Source organism: Propithecus coquereli, unplaced genomic scaffold (genome assembly GCF_000956105.1).
Source record: "Propithecus coquereli isolate 6110/MARCELLA unplaced genomic scaffold, Pcoq_1.0 Scaffold591, whole genome shotgun sequence".
Taxonomy (NCBI): domain Eukaryota; kingdom Metazoa; phylum Chordata; class Mammalia; order Primates; family Indriidae; genus Propithecus; species Propithecus coquereli.
Window position 1 is genome coordinate 432961 of NW_012151852.1, and position 10823 is coordinate 443783.

The following is a 10823-nucleotide window of genomic DNA, read 5'->3' on the forward strand; positions in this document are numbered from 1 at the left end:
CAACAGCGGGAGTCGGGACGATCCTCCCAGTGTTCTGCACGACTGCTTTCTTCTGTCCCGCGAGAGCCGGGTCCCCAGATGGCAAGCACAGCCACGGTGGACGCGGGAGACGCGGATTCGCAGCGTCTCTGGGTCCCGCGATGGCGTGTCCAGCGCGAGCGCGGTGCGGCCGCAGAGGCTGTGCGGCTTGCGCTGGGTCTGTAGATGTGTGACGCGCAGCGAGTTCAGAGCAGGCGTCTTGCACTGAATAAGTCGCGTTTCTGGTCATGGAATTCACAACCAAAGCTTCTCTGTCAGGGCGGCAAAGAGGGTGGAAAAGAGCTTGGGAAAATGCAGTGGGGACCGTCGGGAAAGCACCTGGGCGTTGGGACTGTCTAGAAACGGAACCGCCAGCCTCAGCAACTGGCAACACCACTTTCCTGACAGGTGTTTAAATTACCTCATTTCTAAAATGGGTCTTAGAAATGTTTTACATCTCGGGACATGAAACTGTGACTTCACACGCTGCGTCTTCACAGCGACTTGGAGTGCTGGGCCCCTTCGGACTGGAGGTGGAGTCTCTGTTCCGCCTGGGTGGCTGTGGCGAGGCCTGGGCCTCCGGAAGCCTCGCTGCCTCCATTCACAGAAACGAGAGCAAGAGAGCACACGTGGAAATGTTCGCCTCTGGGCTCTGTGGTCACCGCAGACAAGATCGGGAAAGGAGCGCGTCTGGCCAGGCTGGGGGAGCTTGGGTGCGCGTGACGGAAACCACACACCGTCCGTCCACCCGGCATCAGGACCACGGCGACATCAGGAATCGATGCACAGATTGTTTATGCGAACCTTTTACCCTAAAAAATACCCTCCCAGGCTGCCGAAGTCGCCAAGGAAGGTTTCTCTGCCATTTTCAATAAAGCAAGAGGCCGCCCCTGGGGTTCTTGCTTCACAGCTTCTCCCTTCCTCGTGGACCCAGTGCTGACACCACGTCCTCCTAGATCATCCCCGCTGGGTCCTGTGGATAGGAATGTATGGCCGGGCGCTGTCAAAGGCACAAGGGATACAAAACTGCACGTGCCCAATCCTCTGTCCCGGAGGAGTCCAGCGTGGAAGCAGGCGGGGAGCTGCGTGCAGGCCTGGGGGGCAACCGAGAGCAGAGACGGAGCGTGGAGGGCGCTGGGGCTGGAGCCCCTGCTGCCTCCCGCTGCCCGCGGAGGGGAGGTCGGTGTCTGGTACAGCTCACCTCTCCGCACGCGGCCTCTCAGAGGCCAAGAAGGAAGACGGTGGTTTCCAACACTGTTCCTGCACTACAGCCACAGCCCCGTGAATAGCGGGAAGTCCTTCCGAGTAACTCCTGGGTGTTATGTAGACGAGAAATTTCTTTTCTCTTTCACTTTAGTCTTTTTTATTTTCTTTGTTGTTGACAAAGCTCTTCCAGATCTGGATGAAAACCGCGGCAGTGCTAGGAGGGGAGCGCCCAGGCAGTTCTGTCTCGGTCCAAACAGTACCCCGCCCTAGGCCCAGCCTGCGTCTCGGGCACCCTCACGCAGAGAAAAAGGCAAAGCAGGTCATTCCGCTGTGCACGTGTCACAGAGGCGACAATTCCCAGAGACGGAGGCTGCCTTGGCTCTCTGTTCCTCGGTGACGAGGTTGGAGGGCTTTTGCCAAAGGGAGGCGGCAGGGAGCCGCCAGCGCAGGGGAGAGGGAGGGCAGAGAGGGAACCGCGGGTTAGCGGACATGTTTGCCTTGCTGTGGGTTGTGGTTGTTTTTTCTTTTCCTCTAAGTGTAGTATCTTTATTTTTGAAAGTTTTCCACAGTCAGCACATAGCACTTTAAGAGATGGAACAGAATAAGAGATGCAGTTGTTTTTTTAAGAGTCTGAGTAGGTTTTAAGGAGGTCACAGGAAGATCTTGTTTGGAATTGGGGTAAAGAAACAGAAATAACTTTAACATAAACAGACCCGTTACTGGAAAAGTGCTGAATGCGCTGTCTTTGCCGCCTGCCTTGGGCTCTGGGTGGTGGCGGCCGTGGGCGTGGCGACTTCTGCGTCCAGGCCGTGTGTCCTTCCCGCTCCTTTGCTGGGTGTGTTCAGAATCGTAAGGGCGCTGATTGCTGGGGCAGGTGACTTAAATGTAACTCGGATAAAATAACCGTTCCCGAGACAGCATCTCGGTATTGGTGGGGTGGAGCGTAGCGGTTTTGCGGGACATTTTCTAGGGCTGTGACGGTCCCACGTGGCACGCCGTCTTTTAGCCGGTCTTTAAGGGGTCACTGAAGTTTCTCCAAGCGTTTATGCTCTTCTGTGTTTCCTACAGGCTTATTTCGGAAAACCCACTGACAGGCCCAACGGTTGAGGTTTCCGTAGTGGAAGTTTATAACAACGACATTTTCGACCTTCTGGCCAAAGACAGTCTGGCGGTGGAGTCTGGGGCCAGGCGTGAGGCGACAGCAGCCAGGGACGGAAGGAAGGAGGCCGCCGCCCCGACCTGCGAGTGAGTAGCTCTCGGGCCCCGAGGCCGGGACGCTGTGACTCGCAGACAGGACCAGCCCCGCTGGCCGGACCAGTGCTGCTCACAGCGAACAGCCCGTGCGCTTCCCGACGCTCGGCATGTGTCACAGCGTTCCACGCGTCCAGCAGTTCTCTTTCGTTGATGGTGACTGTGTGGAGGTGGTGTAGACATTAATGAGCTGGAGGGGGGGTCATTTCCCAGGGTGTACGTGGATCAAAATAAACGACTTTCATACATCAGTAATATCTTCCTAAAGCTACTAAAAAGAAAAAGAAAAAAACAGAAAAGTTGTTGCTTTACAATCAAAATTAAATCTGTAAATAAATAAACGTATCTTTAAAAGCATCTTCGTAAGCACCTCGGGCAGACGTGGTCCCGCCTCACAGACGAGGACACAGGCTTGGAGAGGGAGCCGCTTCCCGGCCGCGGCCACCTGGGCGGGACAGATGTCCTTACCCGCGCTTGTAAACGTCAGTATGTTTTAGAATAGGATGGCAAGTCCTCCTGTCAAAGCGAGGGCCCTCGTCCTAAGTAGATGTTCTCGACGTTGTACATTTTACGTCTGTGTACGCGTGTGTCTGCGTGCGCATGCGCTGGCGGGATTCGCCTGACTCACAACCCGGCGTGACGGGAGCTCCCGTCTGTCAGGGCCAGTCCTGGGGTCTCCGAGTTAGCCGGGCCAGGGCCTGCAGGAGATTTTTAATATTTCAAAAGCTCGAAAGAAGTCACACATTTAACCATGATGTTTGCACAAAGTAACCAAAACTCTCAGCGACTGACTGGCAGACTGTGATCAAAACGTCGTCTCCTGCTGCCCAAGAGCTGTGATTAGCTGTCACATCTCGTCAGCTAAAATGGGGAAACAGATTAAACTTTGACACAGAAATACGACCCGATGAGCAAAACATTTCAAAGCCGTGAGCCCACGAGGGTCCAATAGACAGAGGATGGTTGGTGTGGACACGTCAGCAGCCTCTGACTCAGGCAGGCGTTTCCGGGTAGGCAGTCGGAGACGCGGTGGTTCATCCGCCTCAAAGAGGAGAAACTTGACTTCCGATGTGTTATTTGGCCTAAGATTGGCCGCAGTGCACCTTCTTGCAATCGGCACGCTTAGCTGTGGTGAGAGGCCACTGCTGGCCGGGCAGTGTTCGGGTGGCCGTCCCCTCCCGGTGTGTCTAACGCTTGCCATCCTCCCCAGGGCCGTCAGCAGTGCCTCGGAGCTCCTGCGGCTGGTGCGTGGGGGTCTGCGGCGCAGGGCGACACACCCCACGCTCGTGCATGAGGATTCGTCCCGGTCTCACCTGATCGTAACGGTGACTGTGACCACAGCCCTCGGCTCCGACAGCTCTGGTAAGTCGCCAGCTGCGGTCAGTGGAAAGTCATACAAAAACCCACTTTGGAAGCAAAGATTAGGGTCCTCGCGGCAGCATCTGCGTCTCACAGGACCCAGGAGTCGGAACAGCAGCCACTTTCTGGAGTCCTGGGACCCAAACCCAAGAGGCCCCTGGGAGCCCAGGTGGAGAAGAGAGAGTGGGGGTGGGGGGAGGGACACACGTGGCCAGTGAAACGCAGTACGGAGAGACAACAGGGCGTATGTACACCGCGGAACACGGCGCGTTCGTCACGTACCACACCATCAGAGCCCTTCCCGTCAAACATCAGCTACAAACCACACAGCCGATGTGGTCATTCCAGTTTGGTAACAAAAAGAACGCCTGTTGTGACGGCCCGGGAAGTCTTGGGCTGTAGCTGCCGGAATCACGAGCACAGGACACCCCAGCCCTTGGGGGCAGCAGGGCTGGGAGGGCCCCAAGAACCTGCCCTTCCGCAGGCTCAGGCACCGGGGACCACACCTGAGACCGGGGCCCGTGTCAGACCAGTGACAAGGAAACCAGGGCAGCGTGTTCACACAGGGCGGTGACGGTCATCGCTCACTCACGCTGCGCTCGGACGGACGTTCCTCGTCCTCGTCACCATGACACTTGAAACCTGTGGCCTCTGCGGGAGGTCATGGCGCCGCGCTGACTACCGCCACCTAGGCGCGGGACGTCCCAGGAGCAGCAACCGTTTTTACCACAGCCGTGCGCAGGACACGCAGGAAAGGTGGCCGCCACGCGCAGGGGAATGAGATTGGGCCTCGTGTTCTTTTTAAAGGTTATGCGTATTTTCCATGCTTTGCACAGTGAGTGTTAGGTTTTAAAAACATCTCAGAGCGTGTTTAGGAAAAACACCTTCTGGAACTGACACGTCAAAATGAAGAAGGCGTCAGTCAGGACTTCTGTGGAAGATCAGAGATTGCAGGATTTATTTCTGAAAGCACTCATCGAGGCCGGGCGCGGTGGCTCACGCCTGTAATCCTAGCACTCTGAGGGGCCGAGGCAGGCGGATTGTTTGAGCTCAGGAGTTCGAGACCAGCTTGAGCAAGAGCGAGACCCTGTCTCTACTAAAATTAGAAAGAAATTAATAGGACAACTAAAAATATATAGAAAAATTAGCTGGGCATGGTGGCGCATGCCTGTGGTCTCAGCTACTCAGGAGGCTGAGGCAGGAGGATCGCTTGAGCCCAGGAGTTGGAGGTTGCTGTGAGCTAGGCTGACACCACGGCACTCTAGCCCAGGCAACACAGTGAGACTTTGTCTCAAAAAAAAAGAAAAAAAAAAAAAAAAGCACTCATCGATTTTCTGACTGGAATTTTAAGTAACATTTCCAAATCCTTCTAAGAAAATCTCAATTTTCTTTGGCTAGATGAGGCATTAGTTCAGCTTCCGCAGAGACAACCGCTTCCTTCCTCCTGTTCTTCCCCATGTCCCGCGGAGAACCCGCGACGATCACCCCGACCCCCTCCCGTCTGTGTCGATAGTCAGAGGCAAAGCGAAGCCGTTCCTTCCTCCCTGTGGGCGGGTGGGCCTCGAGGGTGAAGTTCCAGAAGCTTCTTGGAACTGATGTGGGTCCAAGTGCAGTTTCCTGCCACCTTTTCCCATTTGTCCTCCTCCTGCCCAGACCCTCCGACGGTGGCAGGAAGGAGGAGGAGTGTGAGTGGCCCAGCCTGGCACCCGAGGCTCCCCGACCACGCAGGACGCACGGAGAAGGTGTCCGCCAAGCTGCAGCTCGTGGACCTGGCCGGCAGTGAGTGCGCAGGTGAGCGGACGGGGGCGTCTGCGGAGGGCCTGGATTTGGGGACGCGGAGGGAGCCACACGGGGAATGGGCCACTTCCCGTCCGCGGTCGTTTTAAGTCCTGCTACCTCCCGATGGATCGGCTGTCTGGGCCCTGCCGCCTGGGAAGGTGCCCCGGCGCTGGCCGTCTGTGCAGAGAGGCCGCAGCCCCAGCATGAACTTCCCTCCCGTGTCGGGGGCCGGTGCAGCGGGCGGAGTCTCCCTGTAACGTCTCCCCCACGTCCCCGGCCCCCCCACCCCCGCCAAGAAGGCTGGCTGTTCTCCGACTCACGGCTGGACGCACGTGTCACGGTGTCTGCCTCTCCCAGGTGTGTCCGGGGCGACCGGGCCGGCCCTGAGGGAGACCTCCTGGATCAACCGCAGCCTGGCAGCCCTCGCAGACGTCCTGGGTGCCTTGTCGGAGCACCGCAGCCACGTGCCCTACCGAAACAGCAAGCTCACCCACCTCCTCCAGGACTCCATCGGTAATCACGCCCTCCCGTCCGCGACCCCAGAGTAGAGGAGGCCGCGTGCGCATGCACCTCCTGCCCTGCATGTCCTGGAAGCCACCAGTCCCCCTCCCGTGGGGAAGTTCTCAGCCAGGTCCCTGCAACTGTCCCCTTTTGTCCCCGGATCTGGCACTGCTGTCACAAAGAGCTTGTTTGGTGGGTGCGTGGCCTCTCCAGTCGTGGGGCGAGTTCCTCCGCGGTGGCTCCCAAGATGTCTCTCCTCACAGCGCAGCGGCTGAGGAACGGCTGCTCCTTGCGTCTCCGCGCTGCGGGATGGCGCACAGCGGCCGGGCCCTGGGGCCTGGGCGCACTTGCTGTTGCCGTGTTCTCTGGGTCTCTTGGGTGCAGGTGCTGGAAGCGCAGACTGAGTCAGATCGAGCATGGACAGCCGTGTGGGGTGAACCGTCCTGCCTTGGCGACAGCAGGGTTCGGGGTTTTAGGTGCCCAATAGGTGCCGCCCACAAACACTCTGACAATTGGCAGGGAGGAGGAGGACAGACAGGAAAGATCATCACTACGTAAAGCAGCCTCGACCATGCCAGGGGGTTTCCTGACACTGGGCGTCCTCACCAGCCTGTCCCGAGGCAGCCCCGGGCCCTGCAGCCCCGCCAGGACAAGCCAGCACCGACAGACGCGGCCGGAGGCAGGGGCGGGGAAAGCAGCCCCCAGAGTACGCGGCTCCCTCGGAAGTGACAGAGGGCGGAATGTTCTAGGCTCTTCCTCTGACTCTCACTGCAAATTGGCATCTCCAGATGGTAAATAATGGAGCTGCTCGCAGCTGCACATCTTAGCGATTCTGCTTCTGAGAGAAAGAGAGGCCACCACATTCTTCTGATACAAACTCACAGCCGGGGGAGAGGCAAGGCCGGGCCTGGGGCAGAGCCCACTGTGGGCCCGGGAAAGGCGCCGTGGGTCTGACAGGCCCCGGGGACACCAGGCCTCCTGTGGCGCTGTCACCTCTGCCTTCCAGGATTCCGCTTTTCCTTTTCTCTCCTCCCTGCCCTCCGCGCCTCTCCGTTTCCTCTCCGCTGACTTGGTTTCCACCTGCCCTGCCTAACCCCCAGTTGGTCTCTAAGCTCCGAAGGGGGCAGAATTCCACTGGGAAGAGAAGCCCCTCCCGCCCCCGCCCGTCTCACGCCCCCGAACCCTGGACGGCGGGGCCTGGAAGGGCCGGGTACCTGGTCCACCGCCCAAGCCGGCCAGCCCCAGCCCACGCCCCGCGGGCACCATGCCGCTCTCAGCCCCGGCTGGGCGGCTCCGCCTGCAGCTTTCAGCACTGGGCGTTCTTTCCCCCTCGCACACTGTCACTTTTTTTTTACAGGAGGTGACGCAAAGTTCCTGGTGATCCTGTGCATTTCTCCCAGCCAGAAGCACGTGGCGCAGACAATTCAGGGCCTGGGGTTCGGGACCCGCGCGCGGCAGGTCCAGCGCGGCCAAGCCAGAAGGCGGCCCGGCTCCCGCACGGGGGAGGTGTGCACGGGTCAGACGGGCTAATGAGCCTCCCTCCCGTAAAACCTGTGTTTACTCATTGCTTTGTGATGCCTGCGCCCTTAGCAATAAACGGGCTTCGCAGGCCCTGACAGACCTGGTTGTATCCGAGGGAACCGTAAGCAGCACTGCCGGGAGATCCCAGGCGCAGCCCACGCGAGGCTGTCAGAGCCAGCAGGCTTCTCAGACCGCCTTCCACGGGCGCCCGACGCCACAGGTGCGGGCAGGCAGCGCCCACAGGTGTGCGGGGCCGCGGCTGTCTGCCCAGGCAGGAGGGGATGTCCATGGGCCAGGCTTGGCGCCTGTCATCTCTACCACGATGTGGGGACCCAGCATTTCCCAGCGCGGGTTCCGGGACCAGACAGACTTGGGCTCTCACGGGGTCTCTGCCAGCTCCAGCTCTGTGCGCCAGACGCCCGCTCAGCCTCCCAAGCCCAGCTTCCTCGCCTGCAAAGCGAGGGCGAGGCCAGAGGGCCAGCCACATGGCGCCTGCGAGCCTTCAGGAGAGCATGGTGGAGCGCGGTGCCTGGCGCTGCTGGGCGGCTGGGCCTTAGATCCGGCGGCCAGATGGGGGCCTGAGCCCACGGCCCCCCTCGGGACTCACGGGGGTGCGAGGAGAAGGCTGGCTGCCACCGTGCCTCCCCTGGGCCCGAGCTGGTCACAGGGAAGGGGGTGCAGAGGGCTTGGGGTGCACGGGTCCAGACCAACAAAGACACGCATCTTCTTGCGCAGTCAGCCTTGGCTCTGAAGTTGGGGCACAGAGCAGGTTCCGGAGAAGCCCGGGCAGGTGGCTCTTGTAGCGCAGAGTTAAAATGCCAGGAAACATTTTCTCATTTCACCTTCTCTTACGTGAGACTGAGATGAAGTGGATTTTCTAGTAATTAGCCCAAACCGAGCACCCCTATGCCCTGCGCTGGCTCGGAGGGAGGTGTGAGCTGCAGGGACGGCCTTCTGTGGTCGTGCTCCTGCTGGGAGCTGGGGGTGCAGCCAGGTGGGTTCTACCCAGAGCTCAGGGCACCAACTGGCCGTCCGCATCCCCTTCTCAGAACCAACCCTCGGCCCCCCCTAGGGTGGGGCTGGGCCGGGGCTGCGGGGGTCCAGCTCTTCCCCAATGTGGTCAGGAGGTTGGGCTCACGTGTGACATCGAGCAAATAAATGATGCCTGGCGCATCACTCAGGAACCTGCCCCTGCAGGCGAGAGTCCAGCCCGCGCAGCCCACGCCCCGAGTGCGACGCCTGCAGACATGGGGGCTCGGACGTCGGGGACAGCCTGTGCCAGCTGCAGCCCATGACACGGCCTGAGCCCCTCCGTTCTGGCACGTGGCAGCGTGGCCAGCCCTCGTCCCGGGCCCTCGTCCCTCTCGCCCCCCAGTCCCTCACTTTCGGGAGGGAAGCTTGCGTCTGGTTCCCACCCTGGTCCGATCAGCCACGTCCAGACCTCGTGGGTCTCCGGGCACAAGCCTGGCTGCCAAAACCAGCCCCGCCGCCAGGGCATGCGCACCGGGCGTTCCCCTCGAGGTCGGCCACCGCCCACGATTTTGGTGGCCTAGAGCAGAGGTGCAGATGCAGTGCCGCTGAGAGGGGACGGGAGGGAAAGGCCAGGAAACACGCGGAGAGAGAAGAGCAAACGACTGTGTCGGTGGCCAGAGCTCAGAGCCGTCCTGTCCATCCGCAGCGGGCCCTGTCTAGTGCCTGTCTCATGTTCACCAGCTCGTTAGTCCCCTTGGGGCCTGTCAGTGTGTTTGGTTCCAAACCCATCCGACAGACCAGGAAACTGAGGCTGAGAGAAGAGTTTGCTTGACAAACTGGAAAGCCTGTGGCTGGGGCAGAGTGGAGTCCGCCCCTCGGTGGGCGCGGGCGACTGTCATAGAACGACTTTTGGACGTCGTTCCGGCGGCCACAGCTGCGCCTCCAGAGCCCCCGTCAGCTTCCCAGGGTCACACCGTGACCAGACATCCAGCCGCATGCACAGAGAGCAGCGTGAGGGTCTGGGTTTCAGGCTGGGACGCTCAGAGCTCTCCACCCGGCACGTGGGAGGAGCCTCGAACCTGCGCGCCCTCCCCGGGGCCTCTGACCGAGTCGCGACTTGGGGAGGCTCAGGAGGCCGCGAGGAGAGACCAGAGCGCGGGGACAGACGCTTGGGTGCTGAGCCTGGAGCGTCTGCAGGACACACTTGGCAGCCCAGAGCCAGAGCCTGGCTCCCCGTGTCAGTGGGAGGGCAGAGGCCACTGGTCTGGGGCGTTTCCCACGATCTGTCGGGAGAAACACATCAGGGCCCCAGCGTGCTGAGAGCAGCGGCGGGAAGGAGGCTGGAGCCCAGTGAGGAGCCCGGCCCGGCTTGGAGGCAGGAAGGCCTCCCTGGGAGATGGCCTCCGCACGGGGCCTGCAGGGCACAGGGTGACAACGGGGACGGTGACGAGTGGCTGCCATCTGCGCACTGCACTGAGATCGGGGCTTGGTGCCGCTCATGCCAGACCCACGTGCGAGGGGCGCCCTGTCGTCACCCCGGAGGGCTGGCATGCCCGGAGCCAGGTTCGGTGGAGACGCCCTGAACCACAGAACGACACACCCGGAGGAGGTGGGACCTCGCACAGCGTAGCCCTGGGGACAGTCATCCCGGACAGTCACCCGGGACCTGCGGCCAAGACTCGGGGTGGCAGCAGCAGGGCCCTGCCAGGGTGTGCCGGGCGGAGGTGCAGGCCGAGCAGGGCGGAGGGCGCCAGGGGGGCGGCTGGGGCTCTGTCAGCACATTGTTGTGGCCGAGGGCCCGGCCTCGACTGACCTTGTCACCCAGCCTCTGGCTTGGCTTTGTTGGCAGAAGCGGGAAACACTTCATTTGTGGAGAAAGAGGAAGCCGAATCTTGGCCTCCTGGGGGTGTTGCAGGGGGAGGCCAGGAGCTGTCTGCTCGGCGTGGGTCCCGCTGGCTTGACGCCCCCCCTCCTCCAGGGACGTGTCACATCTGTGCCCCAGAGGTTCGGGGGGGTCTGCATGGGAGGCCAGTGACCCTCAGTGAGTGAAGACTGCAGGGGGCAGGGGCCAGGCCTGGGCGGGTGGGGGGCGGCGGCTCCATCCCGCCCCCGACTCTGGGGAGAAGGAGCAGGGCTGGCAGACCCAGCGGGCGGCCGCACCCGACACTCCCCACCCGCCTTTTGTTCGCTCGGTCAGCACCGCTGTGGGACGCCCT

General features: G+C 61.0%; 1 protein-coding gene across 1 annotated transcript in view; it reads left to right on the forward strand.

The window, feature by feature from the left end:
• Positions 1–7715, forward strand: part of KIF25 (kinesin family member 25) — a 59009-nt gene extending 51294 nt beyond the window's left edge. The window contains exons 10-14 of the mRNA XM_012658959.1: positions 2293–2469; positions 3686–3837; positions 5443–5625; positions 5971–6126; positions 7472–7715. Of these exons, the coding sequence (XP_012514413.1) occupies positions 2293–2469; positions 3686–3837; positions 5443–5625; positions 5971–6126; positions 7472–7644 (841 nt within the window). The 3' untranslated portion in view covers positions 7645–7715. The remainder of the gene's footprint in view (positions 1–2292; positions 2470–3685; positions 3838–5442; positions 5626–5970; positions 6127–7471) is intronic.
• Positions 7716–10823: the final 3108 nt, after the last annotated feature.